This window comes from Malaclemys terrapin, chromosome 4 (assembly GCF_027887155.1).
Source record: "Malaclemys terrapin pileata isolate rMalTer1 chromosome 4, rMalTer1.hap1, whole genome shotgun sequence".
Taxonomy (NCBI): domain Eukaryota; kingdom Metazoa; phylum Chordata; order Testudines; family Emydidae; genus Malaclemys; species Malaclemys terrapin.
The window spans coordinates 10,290,832-10,308,296 of NC_071508.1; the positions used below are offsets into that span (position 1 = coordinate 10,290,832).

Below are 17,465 nucleotides of genomic sequence, written 5' to 3' on the forward strand. Positions count from 1 at the left end.
CCCTGTCCCAAAGAGCTTGCTGGCTACTTGGTTATCTGTGCTGGGTTTGCAAACAGAGGGTGTATGGGATAGGGGGAGAGAGCGTTTAATGGAAAGTGAGGAGGATATCTGTCTGATGGCTCTGTGTGTGTGTGTGTGTTTGTTTTCCTCTCTCATAAACACATCTCCAGCAGCTCACGGCCCCTTCAAGAGTAGAGCTGTGAATTTTCATCTCTCAGCTAATCAACTCGCCTGCTAGTCCAAACTTGTCAGGAGTTTTATCCCTTCATTGGCAGCCCTCCCTCCAGCCCCCAAGTGACAGCAGATGTTCCTATCCCTCCCGGACACACATCCAGCTGCTACACAAACAAACGTCCCCCGGCCGGTGATCCTTCCCTGTCACACACATCTGACCCCGGGTCCCCACAGCCAGCCCGTCTCATCAGCACTATGCCCTGCGGCCTCTCAGCGAGACAGCCTTTCCAATAACATTTGTGCTGCTCCCTGTGTCCCAGCAGGCGGAACATCCCAAGTCACAGTTAGTAAAAGGGCAATGTTTACCAGCAGGGATGGGAGAGCGGTGTTACTGTCTAAGCTGGGGGTTTATTAATTGCTGCTTTAGCCTGTTCTTGTGTGACAAAAGATTAATCACCTCGCAGAACATGTGCTGCCCGTGAGGCTCCTGCAGATGAGAGACAGCTGTGGTGAGAGCAACGTTACGGGGCTGGCTCAGCTGCTGATCTGTTTTTCTAACCACTGTGCCTGGGAAGTAGTTGGCCGCAGGGCTGGGTTTGCTGCGCCAGGGATATTAAGCGCAGGGGTGGTGAGCGTTGCCAGGGCTCTGAGGAGCGACAAAGAGTGGACCCTAGTCATTAGGGCCACAATGTTCAGAGTCAGCACCCGTCATTGGAGCCAGATTTTCAGGGGAGCTCGGCGTGTTAGCTGCTGAGCACTTGTAACAAGATGGCCTCTAAGCGGAATGGTTCTTAATTCAGCATGTCCCCTTTCCCCAGGGGGCCAGTCCAGGATCATCCCTCCCAGAACATTCTCCAGTCGGTGCTGTCCAGCCTCGGATGAAATGGTGCCGGCATGTCTGTTTCCAGTGGGAGATGCAGGCCCCCCCCGCAACAGAGAAGTTGAGAAATAGGGATTTGCCAGTACTCGCGAGTGTCTTAACGACTGCACTAAGGGATATTCTGATGCAAGTTGCTCTTTATCTCTCATTGAAGTGGTTCCACTTTAACTAAATATTAATTGAGCCAAAGATAGCATCTGGGTAATGCTATCGCCCAGTCAATTGGGTATTCAAACAGCCTCCTGCCTGCGAGCAAGGGATTTGGGCAACGAGCTGCTACTGCTCAAGACTAAGTGCTGGCCTAGGAAGTAGTCTGAGGGGGTGCTCCCTTACTCTTGTCGTAGCTCTACTGTAATTCACTATTAAGTGGGCCAAGGCAAGACTCACTTCTGAGAAGCTGCCTGTGGTCTGGTGGTTGGGTTAGACCACCTGGGATGGTAGAGACCCTAGTTTAAGTCCCCTGTCTGCTTTTCCTGTTGGGAGCTGTTCCCCTTTACTTACCTAGGAATTGGGACAAGCAAAGGGTTAGGATCACTCTATAGTCCAGTGGTTGGGTACTTGCTTAGGAGGTGGAAGATCCTTCAATTTCCAGGTTCAAATCCTGCCTCTGCCCCTTTAGAAGGGGTTTGAATGGGGAAATCCCATCTTCCAGGTGACCGGGGAGGTGGCAGACTCCTGTTTAGATCCTCTCTCCTTCACGGGAGCCATTGTCTTCCTGGGAAAAGGAGGGGGGCCCCCACCTCTGGTAGGGGGCTGGGTGGGTAGGGGTGGTGAGTGGTCCCTGGGAGGTGGGAGAGCCCTGTTCCAATCCCTTCACAGGATCTCCCACTGCCTGGGCGGATAACTGGCTGTGGGGGGCAAAAGGTGAGTCACTTTTTAATAGTTCATTAAAAGGAAAGCTGAGGTAGCAAGATGCCTGCTCCAATATCTTCTTGCTAAGGAAGAGATGGGACTTAAACTGAGGCCTCCAACATCTCAGGCCACTTCCTAAACCACTGGACCAGAGGAGGCAACTTGCTTGAGTCACTCGCTTTCGTCCTATTAATCTTTAATTACAAGTGGACCCACTTCAAAAGTGAAGGCTGAGGGACCTCCCACCTCTTATCCCAGAGTGTAGAACTGAACTGTGGTCTTTAATATTCCAGGCCAACACCCAAACCACCAGGCTATAGGTGGTGTCTTGTAAGGGCTCTTCTCCAATTAATATGTAATTAAAGTAGAAATCCCTTCTCATTAAGCAAAAGGGGGAGTGAACCAGACTCTTTCAGAGCCTAGCTCTGAGCAAAAGAAAAGTGATTTCTTCCCATTCCAAGAACAAGCGTGAAATATCAGCTGTGGTGTATCAGTAACCTAACTACAGGCTGTCATTTATAAGCCTACTCCCACTACCTACAGTATGAGTAATTCTGAGGGAAAAGAGCAGAAACTCTCAGTCATGGTCACACATCAAAGATGACCCAACTGTGGCTTTATAAATTAGAGCCATTCCTTTGAATTCATGGCATGGACACACCTGATCTAACCCAGGAGTTAATGAAAAACCAAGCAGTAGCTGAATCAAGTAGGACTTGTATGCCTAGCAAGATCTGCAGGTAGGGAAATGCAGCTTTTTCAGAGTCAGCAGCCTCTGTCTTACTGGTATCTTTATTGGACAGTGGTAAAAAGCAAGTATCGCTGGGTAATGTGCACTGCAAGTTGTTTGCTAAGAATAACCAAATAAGTGAGACACTTCCACCAACACTGGCCTCCTTCAGGCAGCATCTGAAATGTGCAAATTATCAGTCTGGTCTTGGTATCGTCATGTGTCCATTGTTAGCAATGGATGGGTGATAGATAGCACGGAACATCATGGTGATCCAGAAGCTATCCTAAGCTTGGTGCAGCATCGGCCTGAGGGAACCTGTGCAACAAGGAGATGTCACAGAGAAGATTTGGGGTGCTCCAATGGACCCCACAGCAATGAGTGTAGCAACAGAATATTGAGCACATCAGACAGATTCTGATGCTTTAACCACCTGCAAACTACCAGGACTATTTTGAGGAGTTGGTATTGCTCAAAGGGGTGTTGTATTAGACATGCAGTAGCACCTAGTTCGATGTAGCAATTCCATGAGAGTACAGGGTTATACTTTGTTATTCACGCAAGACATTCTACAGCCCTTCCAGTAAGAGTCATTACTGTTCTAAGTAGCTGACATGTATTGTCATTGTATTCACTGATAGTAAGGAGATAATTACAGTTGTGCCATGTGTACTTTAGACATGTCTCGGGCCGAGCAAATAACATCCAAACTATCTGTTTTATCTGCATAACTTCATAAAAAAAATAGACCAACTTCTCACCTCAGTCCATTCTACAACTAATGACTAGTATTTTGCTGTATAGCTGGATAGCCAACAAGCTCATACGGTCACGTGCCTACAGACTTCTGCTTTAGCCAAAGGCAAAACAAGTACAGGAAAACGCATTCAAATACATCACCGGGGGCTATATATTTCCTCGACTGCCCAAAGCAGTACAATTGCACAGTTGCCTTACCAAGTGTATTTAGAAGCTTTCTGCTGAATTTGGTCAAAATTAAACTGTGTTTCTATGAGTCCTGGCCCTTCCTGTGATTTTATTTATTAATTTTTGACTGGATGCCTGATAATGTTTAAACATGACATAATATAGAGAAACTGCAACACTTCCAGCATCTCCATCCACCCTGGGGATGACACCAGGTATGTGTCTACTCCAACCTGTGGGGGCAATGAATTTTTTCTAGCTGATGGGTATATGTGGGCCATAGAAGGGACCACTATGATCATCTAGACAGACCTTCTGCAGGACACAAGCCCAGAGAATTTCCCCCTGTGATGCCTGCAGGCTGCAGCAAGTCCGCAGCTTCTGGTTGAGCAAGAGTGTATCTTTCAGAAAGGCATTTTTGAGCTGTCAATCAAAGGGAACCTGCACCCCCTGACCAACCAATCCAAAGCAGCTGTAATTCCAAGCAGACCCCCAGATCAGCGTGGGACCTTTGTGGTCCCTAGGACTTTAGCTGTCTGAGCAACTTCTTACTGGGAGCTGTAAGGCTAGGAGAGCAGAGAAGCGACGAGGCACCCAGTCTGTTACATCCCATATACAGGACTGCAGGGGACACAGGCCAGGTGAGATGTCAGTAAATACTGATCTCCTCTGTTCCCAACGCTGGGCACGTCTGGCAATCTCCAGCAGGATGTGGTGCAGTCTAAAGGCTAGTTCATTCCCACATGCAGCTCTGCACAGCGCTTCTCAAGCTCTTTATTAGTAGCATATGGGGGCTGCGTAATTAACATGTAAACAGAACTTTGGACCCCACATGAAACAAATTCCCTTTTGTTTTCAGAGCAAGATGAAAAATATCAGACTCAGCTCTTCAGCTGGATTCCTTCGCGCTCAGTCCCAGAGCGAGCCGCGCGGCCCGTGGGAACGTGGCAAAGCAAGCCAGGAGACGCTGCAGAAGGAGAGCCGCTCCAGTGGCAGGGATGGTGGTTCTAACGTGCTGGAGCTCAGGGGGCAATGTTGAAGCAAAGTCAGACAGGTTTGATTCAAATCCCTGCTTTCGCCTCAGATGCACTGCTGTGGTTCAATCACAATTCATGGCCACACACACACACCCCACTCCGCCCCCCCCCCCCCCGGATTGATCAGCCTATTGCAGCTTATCTCAAACCAACTCCTAGCGCAGGGGCTGCCCCTGGCTACCATGAACCGGGCCCTCGCCTGTGCATTCACTGTCAAGAGCATGCCCAGCATTGCTCCCAGGGACTAAGGCAGCAAAGGGATGGTGGTGGGGTCTCACCTGTTCAGCCAGACGGGTGGCATGTGGATATTTCCAAGGTCCCTGTTACCTAAGAGACGGATGTTTGGTGCAACAGGGGGCCCTGAGTCATGATGGATAGGCAAGAGTGGCATCCACAAGAAACCCAGTACAACCTTTTCCATTCTGCTTGCAAGAAATTCTCCCCCCATCCCGCTTCCCTCGTCCCTTCCCTCCTCACCACCACCCAGTCAGCACTGATTTGCTGACACCCTCCCCCACTGATTCAACCGTAGCGGGAGGTTACTTTTTTCTGGCATTGACAACTGATGATGAGGCAAGTGCGTGAAGTGACAAAAGGCCTCAGAGCGGAACATGGAACCTAGCGAAGGCCCCCTGAGAGAGGGGAGGGATTTAAGCAAAACTCGGCCTTGTGGCATGTTGCTTGTGCTAAACATCACCGCATGGAAACTTTTTACACCACCACTGGGTGTTTGCAGACTTCAAAGGGGCAACCCACGCCTGACTCAATTGGGGGGGAGGAGGGGGTTGCAAAAACAAGCCTAGTACACAGGCACCAAAACCTTTTCGGTGAGAGCCGGACGCTACAGAGTAGGGGGGAAAAAGCTCCTCCCTTTCGGCCACAGTCACCGGCTGAACCGAGGAGCTGTTAAGACAAATGGGCTGTCTAAGGGCAGACAGCTTCTCCGCTTGTTCATCTTGAGGAGCTGCAGTTTTTCCTAAACATACATCTTAGCAAGACTGCATGCCCAGTGCACGGCCCATGCCCATGCCCAGGGATGTATGGAGGGGGAGCTGCTCTGTTGTCCTTCACACTCATTCAAGTTCTACGTGAATTTTGAATATAATGTAGTGGCAACAGTCCCTTTGTGGATGCTGTCTGTGAATGGGGCCATTGCCTGATTTGATCAGACCCCTGGAGGCCATCTAGCCCAGTGTCCTGTCTTCCCCACAGGCAGCCCCAGCTGCTTCCGAGGGAGATGCAAGAACCCCGCAAGAGGCACATAAGGGATAACCTGACCCCACTAGCTCGGGGCTTGTTCATGCCCTGAAGCAGGAGGGTTAGATACCCTCCAATACTCTTTACTGTGGATAATGAGAACACACACCGTAGAAGGGATCGAAAACAATGTCCAATCCATGTTTAGCTCCAGCTAAGCTCCTGGGCTCACTCATGTCGGCGACGGATCTGCCTTTTGGGAGGGAGGCTCCTAAGCCAAATGGGTCATTTTGAAGTGACGGTGTCCCAGGAAACCCATGTCCAAATGACCTCAAATTTACACCCCAAACTCCACGCAGGACCCTAGCTGGCATGCCAAATTTTCCAGTCAAGCTGACGTTGTATGTGGATTTTGGAGAGGTTTGTAAAGTAAATGGAAACCCTTTTTACACCCATGATGATGGAGTCACTAAGGCCCTTCCATAATGGGTTAGAACATGTCATCTTTATGGGACGCTAACTGTAGGGCGCTCCGCCTCCTTCAGCCCCGAGCTGTACAGAACTAGGGCGGCTCAGCTCACAGGCGGCCGGTCTCAGAATGCCCTTTGGTGCCAGCCTGGGTAGTATTTGCCTCCCCAGCACCCCAAGAATTGGACCGAGTTGTGGGTTGGAAATATGAGTTTCTCCTCACTTCTGCTGCCTCCTGTCTTCTGGGTAAGGAAACAACAAAGATAGTCCCTTCTTCCAGCTGCTCTCCTCCGCCTGTGCACCACCCTCCTGCATAGCAAGGACTGAGTTATATTGGGCAATTCACCCTTCCTTAGCTGTTCACTGATCCTGGCACGAGGACCGAGGTGCATGAAACCCTAGCTGGCTACAGCAGGCCGCTGTTGGACCTGAACGAATCCGCTTCCTATTCATTGCAACAGCCCCTAATTCTCCTGCCTCCTTTTCCAGCCCACTGGGGGTGAAGTTACCAACCCCCAGCCTCATTTGGAAATATTACGGTTAGATTTTGCCTGGGCCCGTGTAATTAGTTTTGTCAATTGAGTTACTAGACAAAAGGCCCTGGCATTTGGTTAGCAGGGCTGGGCTGGGGGAGGATGTCGTTCTGCTGATTTGGTTACAGTTTCTCTTAGAATTGTAATGATTATTTTGCTGACAATAGAGCCAACTGTAGCAGCTGATTAGAGAATTCCCTTCCTCATGGAGGAAAGCTGCCATGTGTAAAGAACGGAGCAGTAACTACTCCAACACCCACTCGCCCCAGTATTTTGTAGTGCAACAGGTGTGCAGAGCACTGCCTAGAAAAAGAGAAGCATAAAGTCCCAGCCCTAATGAGATTTCACAAGCATGGTACCTAGAGGAAGATGGCATTACAGCACCTTGGAATCTACTCACAGAGAAAGTATCATGGGGAAGTAACACTGACTCTAAACACCCTGATCCTTACTCAGGAGACTTGTACTTCAACACAACCTGACCAGCGAAGATCAAAGGACAGGCCTGAACCCAGGTGCCCCTGAACTTTGGCGTTCAGATTGGGAATTGTACTCTGCAGCAATTTGGCAATTCTGGCTCCAGTCATGGTTGAAAAGGGAAGATCTAAATGTTTCACCCCCCTCTGAATGGTTCAGACCAAGCCAAGTTCACTTGTACAGATAGTAGGAAGAAGGATGGGGATTAGTCGGAGTGGAGGAGCCTTCTCTCGTTCCAAACCAAGAAGAGCCTAACAGAGAGAGATTGGGAAAGACAGGATAAAGAAACCAGGCTGGGGTGGGACAAGGATGCCATTCGCACCGGCAATCAATGCTGAAACTATTCCTCCAAGTGCATAGCCAGGAAAAAGAAAGAGAGAGAGTGTGTGTGTACACACATACGTGTACACAGGCCAGAGACTTGAAGGGACTTATGCAGCTGGTGGCGAGAAGTAATTGAGAGAAGCCAGCACGTTTCTCTATAGAAAGGGTGCTGGGTACCAGACCTCTCAATTCTAGCCCAAGATCCGGACTCTGACTCAAATTCCAAAGCCAGAAGGAAGCCCCTGGCAAGATATTTGCTGCAAAATATCTGCTGCGTCATTTGAGTATTGCACTTTTTATACAGTAATAAATCCATCTCTGCCAGAGCTCAGGATTTCACCTCGCCCCATTGATCCATCACGCAGCATCTAACGCTTGCAGATAAATCATGGTCTGTAGTTGGTTAGCTTCCCCATAAACAAAACCGCAGTAATCGCTGCCACATGGATTTGGGACCTGACACTCCTGTGAATGAAGAAAAAGCCGATGTGTGTGGCTGTGCAAATCTGCCCTCTGCTGGCCTGAAAATTTTGCACACAAGCCCACATATTCATACAGATACAATACTCTGGGTATGTCTACACTACGGGATTAATCCGAATTTAGATAATTCGGATTTGAGAAACAGGTTGTATAAAGTCAAAATGAGTGCGGCCACACTAGCACAGTAATTCGGTGGTGTGCGTCCAAGTACCGGGGCTAGCGTCGATTTCTGCACTGTTGCACTGTGGGTAGCAATTCCATAGCTATCCCATAGTTCCCGCAGTCTCCCGCGCCCATTGGGATTGTGGGTTAAGATCCCAGTGCCTGATGGGACAAAAAACATCGTCGCAGGTGGTTCTGGGTACAGCCTCACTTCCTCCTTCCCTCCCTCCCTCCCTGCATGAAAGCAACGGACGGCAGACAACCATTTTCGCGCCTTTTTTCCTGGGTGGGTGAACACTGCAGACTCCATACCACGGCAAGCATGGAGCCCGCTGAGGTCAAGACAGCACTCATGAATATTGCAAACACCTCGCGCGTTCTCGTGGAGTTTATGCTCAGCCAGGACCAGAAAAACGAGGCGAGGAGGCAGCGGCGGCGGCAGCGCAGCGACAAGCATGATGAGGACATGGACACGGACACGGACACAGAATTCAGTGAAACCACAGGCCCCGGTGCTTTGGAGATCATGTTGTTAATGGGGCAGATTCTATCCATGGAACGCCGATTCTGGGCAAGGGAAACAAGCACAGACTGGTGGGACCGCATAGTGTTGCAGGTCTGGGACGATTCCCAGTGGCTGCGGAACTTTCGCATGCGTAAGGGCACTTTCATGGAACTTTGTGACTTGCTGTCTCCTGCCCTGAAACGCCAGAATACCAAGATGAGAGCAGCCCTCACAGTTGAGAAGCGCGTGGCGATAGCCCTGTGGAAGCTTGCAACGCCAGACAGCTACCGGTCAGTCGGGAATCAATTTGGAGTGGGCAAATCTACGGTGGGGGCTGCTGTGATGCAAGTAGCCAAAGCAATCACTCAGGTGCTGCTACGAAAGTTAGTGACTCTGGGAAATGTGCAGGCTATAGTGGATGGTTTTGCTGCAATGGGATTCCCTAACTGTGGTGGGGCAATAGACGGAACCCATATCCCTATCTTGGCACCGGAGCACCAAGCCACCGAGTACATAAACCGCAAGGGGTACTTTTCAATGGTGCTGCAAGCACTTGTGGATCACAAGGGACGTTTCACCAACATCAACGCGGGCTGGGCGGGAAGGGTTCATGACGCTCGCGTCTTCAGGAACACTACTCTGTTTAAAGGGCTGCAGCAAGGGACTTACTTTCCGGACCAGAAAATAACCGTTGGGGATGTTGAAATGCCCATAGTTATTCTTGGGGACCCAGCCTACCCCTTAATGCCATGGCTTATGAAGCCATACACAGGCAGCCTGGACAGGAGTCAGGAGCTGTTTAACTACAGGCTAAGCAAGTGCAGAATGGTGGTAGAATGTGCATTTGGCCGTTTAAAAGGTCGCTGGCGTTCATTATTGACTCGCTCTGACCTCAGCCAAAGAAATCTCCCCATTGTTATTTCTGCTTGCTGTGTGCTCCACAATCTCTGTGAAAGTAAGGGGGAGACCTTTATGGCGGGGTGGGAGGCTGAGGCAAATCGCCTGGCTGCTGATTACGCGCAGCCAGACACCAGGGCGATTAGAAGATCACACCATGAAGCGCTGTGCATCAGAGAAGCTTTGAAAACCAGTTTCATGGCTGGCCAGGCTACCGTGTGAAATATCTGTTTGTTTCTCCTTCATGAAAACCCTCCCCCTTTACTGACTGATTTTCTGTAAGGAACCCACCCTGCCCCTTCCCCCAGCTTTCTTTCAAACCAAATAAAGTCACTATCATTTAAAAATCATTTATTCTTTATTAATAGATTAGAAAAAGAGGGAGGGAACCCGGGTGGTATTTGGGAGGAGGATTGCTGGGAAGGAAAAAGCCACAAAGAAAAGGTTAAAAAAATGACAGCCTTTTGCTTGGGCTGTCTACTGGGGTGGAATGGGAAGGTGTACGGAGCCTCCCCCCCCACGTTCTTACACGTCTGGGTGAGGAGGATACGGAACATGGGGAGGGGGGAGGGTGGAACAGGGGCTGAAGCGGCAGTCTGTTTTCCAGCAGCCGTTCCTGAACCTCCACCAGACGCCGGAGCAGCCCCAGCGTTGCATCCTTCATCCTCTGGTCTTCCTGCCGCCATCTCTCATCTCGATCGTCTCTCCTCTCCTCACGTTGGTCCCTCCTCTCCTCACGTTCACTGACTTCTTTCCTATACTTTGAAACTGTTTCCTTCCACTCATTCAGATGAGCTCTGTCACTCCTGCTGGATTGCATAATTTCAGAAAACATGTCCTCCCGCGTCTTCTTCTTACGACGCCTTATCTATGATAACCTTCGGGATGGAGGAGGGAGGCTTGAGGAATTTGCAGCTGCTGTAGGGAGGGGAAAAAAGAGAGAATTGTTTTAAAAGCTACATTTTGCAGAACAATGCTTATACTCTTTCACGGTGACCAACACTGTTCACATTACATAGCACATGTGATTTCTGTGCAAGGTCGCATTTTGCCTCTTAATGCTGAGTGCTTGTGGCTTTGCTGCTAGAGATCACAGGTCTGGGCAACAGAATTCGGCTTGCATGCGGCCATGGTAAGCCATTGTTTTACAGCTTCTGCACCCTCCTTTCCCACATACCAAGCATAGCCTGTAGAGTGCTGCAGAAGCCTGGCCAATCTCAGCCAGTTGGGGGGGGGCAGTGTGGGGGGGCTTGTCTGGGCCCCTTCAGGCAAGTAGAGTGCTGCGGTTTTTCTGTTAACATTCAGCAGCACCAGAAAACAAACTAACCCCCCCCCCCCCGCCATGAATTCTCTGGGATGATCACGGTACCCCTCCCCCCACCGCATGGCTGGTATCAGGGAAGATCCCTGCAGGCACCAAACTACCCCCCCCGCCGCCGACCCCCCCCCCTCGCCATGAATTCTCTGGGATGATCACGGTACCCTCCCCCCACCGTGTGGCTGGTAACAGGGAAGATCCCTGCTAGCCAAACGCGGAAAACTTCAGGGCCAATTTCCCATCTGCGCTTGGCTAACTGCAGGGAAGGATTTATTTTCCGCCACAGGCAAACAGCCCAGTAGGAACGGCCACCTCTGTCCCCTTAATTAAGTTCCCGTATTTCAACCAGGTTACCAGGAGTGATATCACTCTCCTGAGGATTACACAACAAGATAAAGAACGGATGTTGCTTGAATGCCAGCAAACACCGGGACCATACGCTGCCAGGCTTTGTCAGGCAATGATACCAGATTACTTGCTGCAAGCATGGCGTGGTCAAGTGTCCTACCATGGAGGAGGGAATAAGGATGCACTGCCCAGAAACCTTCTGGCAAGGCTTTCGGAGTACCTCCAGGAGAGCTTCATGGAGATGTCCCTGGAGGATTTCCGCTCCATCCCCAGACACGTTAACAGACTTTTCCAGTAGCTACAGACTTTTCCAGTAGCTGAACTGACCGCGAATGCAAAGTCAGGCAAAGTAATCATTAAAAACCGTTTGCTTTTAAAACAAGTTTTATATTTTAAAAGGTAAACTCACCTGAGGTCCCTTCCATGGGGTCAGAGTCTTGGGTACTGGCTTGGGAGGGTACTTCAGTCAGGGTGATAAAAAGATCCTGGCTGTTGGGGAGAATGGAGTGCTGTGTGCTCTCTGCAAGCTCATCCTCCTCCTCCTCCTCTACCCCATCGGCAGAATCCTCAGGCGTCGAGACTATCCCCGACCCAGAATCCACGAACAAAGGTGGGGTAGTGGTGGCAGCCCCCCCTAGAATTGCATGCAGCTCGGCGTAGTAGCGGCATGTCCGCGGCTCTGACCCGGAGCGACCGTTTGCCTCCTTTGTTTTTTGATAGGCTTGTCTGAGCTCCTTGACCTTCACGCGGCACTGCTCAGAGTCCCTATTGTGGCCTCTCTCCATCATGCCCTTGGAAATTTTTTCAAAAGTTTTTGCATTTCGTCTTTTAGAACGAAGTTCTGCAAGCACTGAATCCTCTCCCCATACAGCGATCAGATCCAGTACCTCCCTCACGGTCCATGCTGGTGCTCTTTTTCGATTATCAGCCTGCATGGTTACCTGTGCTGATGAGGTATCTGTGGTCACCTGTGCTCTCCACGCTGGGCAAACAGGAAATGAAGTTCAAATGTTCGCGGGGCTTTTCCTGTCTACCTGGCCAGTGCATCCGAGTTCGGATTGCTGTCCAGAGCGGTCACAATGATGCACTGTGGGATAGCTCCCGGAGGCCAATACCATCGAATTGCGGCCACACTAACCCTAATTCGAATTGCTAAAATCGATTTTGGCGCTACTCCGCTCGTTGGGGTGGAGTACAGAAATCGATTTAAAGGGCCCTTTACATCGAATTAAATGGCGTCGTTGTGTGGACGGTTACAGGGTTAATTCGAATTAAAGCTGATAAATCCGAATTAAAGTCGTAGTGTAGACCAGGCCTCTGACTAATGTATCATTAGTGCCCTCTGTAGGGTGAGCTAACCCAGGGGCTCTCAACCTTTCCGGACTCCTGTATCCCTTTCAGCAGTCTGATTTGTCTTGCGTACCCCAAGCTTCACCTCACTTAAAAACTACTTGCTTACAAAAATCAGTCATAAAAATACAAACTGTCACAACACACTGTTACTGACAAATAGCTGACTTTCTCATTTTTACCATGTAATTATAAAATAAATCAAGTGGAATATAAATATTGTACTTACATTTCAGTGGATAGTATCTGGAGCAGTATAAACAATGTATGAAATTTTCATTTGTACTGACTTTGCTAGTGCTTTTTATGTAGCCTGTTGTAAAACTAGACAAATATCTAGATGAGTTGATGTGCTCCCAGAAAGGCCTCTGGGTACCCCCAGGGGTAGGTGTACCATTGGTTGAGCTAAAGGGACAGTTCTGTCTGTTGCCTTGTGGGAGGTAAAAGCAAGGACCTCAATTTTTGCTTCTCCACGGTGTTTGTCAATATGCATTTGGAGACTGGCCCACACAAAGCAAATGAACACAGTTCTGCTGTCCTTATCAGCATCTGGTGGTTTGCAGGGCACTTTGCAGAGTGGACAGGGTCCCTCTCTGAAGATGCATACACAACACAGTGAAATACTGCAGGGTCAGAGGGCAGCAAGAGTGTGATCCTATTGGGTGCTGGGAAGGGGGCCTTATGGGAAAAACCTGGGAGGTGGGCGGGTACAAGCCCCAGGATGAGCAGAGCCTTAATCCCTGTGGATTGAGGAGAGGTTAATTAGGGCACCTGGAGCCAATTAAGGCCCTGCCAGAGACCTAATAAAACCCCCCTGCTCCAACCAACCAGAAGGAGAGCTGACTGTAGTTTGGAGAAGTACTGTTGTTGACTGGAGGAGCAGAGTACTGGGGGAAGGAAACCCTGCCCAAAGGGAAAGAGGGTAAGAAGACTGTGAAGCTGAAGGGGCTGGGACCTGGGTCCCTTCCCTACTCCCCTTCTGTTCCCTACTAGAGCACTAGCAGAGTTGTTGATGCCCAAGAATAGGGGCAAGAAGCAGCACCTTGACCCACCGCACCAAGGAAAAGCATAGGACCACCCCCTCCCCCAATAGTGTCAGCCATTGGCCACAACAGATAAGGAACAGAGGTTAGGAAGCAGCAAAAAGCCATTGCAATATAAAGCCTTAATGCAAACGTTAACAGGCAGCACTGGGTTGCTTGGCTTTTTCCTCCCCAGAGCTGTGGCTGCTTTGTGCTCAGTCACTTAGCTCCTATCAGCCCTTTCAATTGATGTCTTCTCCTAAAATGAGTCTGGCTGCTTTCTGCTCTGCAATGTGGCTTCCAGAGGAGACCAACAAGGAGAAGAAAGTCAGATATGTCTCCCATAGGAAGGCCAAGGGCAGCAGAACCAGGATGTCCAGCCAGGGTTTGCTGTTAGAACAGGGTTTTCAAACAGAGTTGGGGACCCCTCAAGGGGTCATGAGGTTATTACATGGGGGGGTTGTGAGCTGTCAGCCTCCACCCCAAACCCTGCTTTGCCTCCAGCATTTATAATGGTGTCAAATTAAAAAAAAAATTTATAAGGGGGTGGGGGTTGCACTCAGGCTTGCATGTGAAAGGGGTCACCAATACAAAAGTTTGAGAACCACTGTGTTAGAACATGGCATGATCTCCTGAAGTAGGGGAAGCTGTTTATCAAACAAGGCTGAGCAAATAAGTGGGAAACAGCACTTAGGGCACAATCCTGCACTGGGTGAGGGAGCAGGAGAGCAGTAGCATTTCCTATCCTACCCCAACCAGATAGCGTTGGGGATGCACAGCCTGGGCCGGCCGGCATCAATAGCAGGCAGGCTGGGAGCAGTCCGCTCTGTGCACCACTTGGTACCAAACACCACGGTGGCAGCTCATCCCAGCCTAGAACTAAGGCTTGGTGTAACAAGAGCCTCTTTTAAGTTTAACCTCCTCAAACCTCTTTGGTCTTTTTGTCCCCAAAGCGCACGGTGCAGTTTGTGCTGCAGGATTCCATCCTGACCAGGCATCGTTCCCAGGAAGGATGGCCAATTAGCCTCAGGACTGTTATTTATGGAAAAGCTGCCCTCTAGTGGAGGCTCTAGGGAACATGTCAGGACAAAACAAAAATAAACTGCCTTATCTAAGTTGCACTTGGGGTTTCAGTTGGGTCTGGTATGTGGCACTTCCTGTCTTGAACGTATTGGGGTGTGTGTTCTGGGATAATGCCACCTACACACCTGTGGGAAGTGCTGTGAGATGCAGGGATGAAATGTAGTATTAACAGTGTATACGCTGGGCAGGATTAGTTATGTCTACACAGAGAGATGGACACAAATCCAAAGAAGGTGTTTGAGAATAGATTTGGCTGGCACTCATTGGGAGTGGCCTACTTGACTTGCCTACAGCCCTATGCTGGCTGACAAACCTTTGATCTCACCCCAGAATGACCTGCCTATGTGGGAAGGTTTGGGGAGTTTTGAAAAGCAAACTTGTCTTGATGTTGTGCTTCCTCTCATTGTAAAGAGTCCATTGATGGAACCAGTCCAGGCCTCCTAGAGGGAGGGAAAGATGTTGCATTACCGAAACCTCACTATCACTCTCATGGGGTCTGATGCCTTGGACCCCTAGCAGTGCACCAAGCTTGTGCTCTGTCCCCAGAGGAGAAAATGGGAATAGTCCCCAAGATTTGACCCCTTAGAAGTGGGGCCAGAACTGATGGATTAGGGGCAGAGTGCAAGTGAGGTGGTCAAAGGTGCCTGATAAATTACATTAATCTCACTGCTCTCCCATTCCCTGCTTGGATAACATAACCCTGCAAGCACAGAGGTCAAGGGAGACGTCTGTGGTACCTTCCTGAAATGGCACCTGCCTGGGAGACTGGAGGGCAGCCTCCACACTGAGCGCATGGACACTCCTGAAGGTCTGGCAGGGTGGGAGGGAGTTCTTTCCATGGCCACTCAAGCTTGGCCTCCTGAAAGTCCTGTTAGAGAACAGTCACTTTCCCTAGGCAGCCTAACCAGCCCTGCTGTAGCATCCTGTCAGAGACCAGAGGATCCTCTGTCTCCTCTTACACTCCATGGGTTTCATAGCTATAGGGCTTTCCAGAGTGATCTCCTCACTGACAGGGCTGTTAAAGCAACCAATTACAAAGTCACTTACTCACAGGCCCACACACACTCCCAGTGGGTCCAAACCATCTCCTATTAAAGACAGGGGAAGGGCTCCAATTGCCTTCAGGGGAGGGCAGAGGAGGCCCTCAGGGGAGCTGCCTTTTGTCCCACCCTGTGCTCCCAGAGCACACCCCTCTTGTACCATGCCACTCACCAGCTTTGCAACAGCACAACACTGGCACATACAAGTGACATGAGGCCAGCAAAGCCACTCCCTATGTGGGAGAGGGTACAGATCATCTCTGAGAATCTGGAGCTGCTCCTCTCCCCACCCACCCTCAGTCGGTGGGCGCAGCTGCTGAGCATAGGAGCACAGCCTGCATGAGGAAATCTAGTGGTAACCACCAATAGCTAGAGGAGAAATCTGTCTTCCTTTAGCTTTTTGGATGGGAAGGGGTAATCTCCTCCATCTCATCTTTCCAGATAGTCAGCACCCGCGTTCCAAGCCTCTTTGCCTCACCCATCATCTCCCTGCCATGTACCCTTTGTATTCCTCACTTCTCCTCCACTGATGGCCTGATATACCTGGCACAAAATATTGTAACCCGTGTCCTACACACTGCAGCCAGCTGCAAGGGACTGATACGGGCAATCAACATTCACCCTCTAATTCCTAGTTCTAGACCAGCAAAGGAGGAGAGCAAAGCAGCCATGGGTCATACTACACATCCCTTTTAAGTAACCCAATTAAACACTGGATCAGACCACTTAAAAAAAAAAGTTTAAGCCTCAAAACTCAGACCACTGATTATCTCACTCAATCCCACTTTATAAACCCAGGTTCATTCTGTAGATTATGCATCAGTAAGTAACTTTAAGATTGAAAGCTTTGCAATTGTGAAGAGTTAATTCAGACTTGCATTTGGTAGCAATTATTGTGTTCTAGTAGAAGGTCAGGACCCCATTGCGCTAACTCCTACAACGACTCCATGTCCTAAAAAGCCTAAACTCTAAATAGACAAGACAGACCAAGAAAAAAGCATATTGTCAGTTTTCAGATAGGTTCTCTGTGTTGCAGCTCCCCGAGTGACCCACATGGAGTCAGTGGCAGAATTGGAAATGGAACCCAGATCTTGAGTTCCAGGCCTGTGCTGAAGCAGAAGAGCACCTTTTTCCTAGTAACATGACATGTGTAGCTGGAGGAGGAGCAATGAGAGACGGGACAATACCTCTTAAAAGGTAAACTGCTACCCCATTTAGTGCTGTTGCTTGCTGTGTAAGGTATGTTAACCTACCTCTTTTCACCACAAGGTGGTACAAGTGAGCAGCTCTTCTGCTGGCACTAGCTAGTTACCTATATAGAGGAAAGAAAAAAGTTATTGTGAAACTATTTGCAGACATGCAACAAGTTGCAAATTCATACTGGAGACATGTTAAACTTGATACAAACGCTGCTACAAGCCGGAAGGTTTCAGGCGGGGCTGGGAGCTAAGCTAGTTTCACATATTTAGGGAGGAATTTGGCAGCAAAACTCACTGCTGAGCAAATCATGTTTTCCAAACTATCTAGAAAGCCTGATTTCATGTGCCACTGTCGGTCACTGACTGTCGCTGCACCTCAGCATAGCTAATGGGGCCAGATTGGCTTTCTTAGAGCCACACAGCAGGTACAGCACAGGCCAGAGAAGGTCTGAATTCCCT

General features: G+C 49.6%; 1 protein-coding gene across 1 annotated transcript; it reads right to left on the bottom strand.

Moving 5' to 3' along the window:
• Nucleotides 1–10,035: 10,035 nt before the first annotated feature.
• LOC128836737 (uncharacterized) lies at nt 10,036–12,200 on the bottom strand. The gene is made up of 2 exons (XM_054027286.1): nt 11,722–12,200; nt 10,036–10,564 (listed from the first exon to the last, which is right to left on the bottom strand). The coding sequence occupies exons 1-2, from the start codon at nt 12,098–12,100 to the stop codon at nt 10,515–10,517; spliced, it is 429 nt and encodes a 142-aa protein (XP_053883261.1). The 5' UTR covers nt 12,101–12,200; the 3' UTR covers nt 10,036–10,514.
• Nucleotides 12,201–17,465: the final 5,265 nt, after the last annotated feature.

Excerpts from the sequence above, each read along its gene's own strand:
- LOC128836737 (XM_054027286.1), bottom strand. The coding sequence starts at position 12,100 with ATGATGGAGAGAGGCCACAATAGGGACTCTGAGCAGTGCCGCGTGAAG. Across the intron at positions 10,565-11,721 it reads CCCCATGGAAGGGACCTCAG|CAGCTGCAAATTCCTCAAGC; the intron begins GTGAGTTTACCT and ends CCCTCCCTACAG.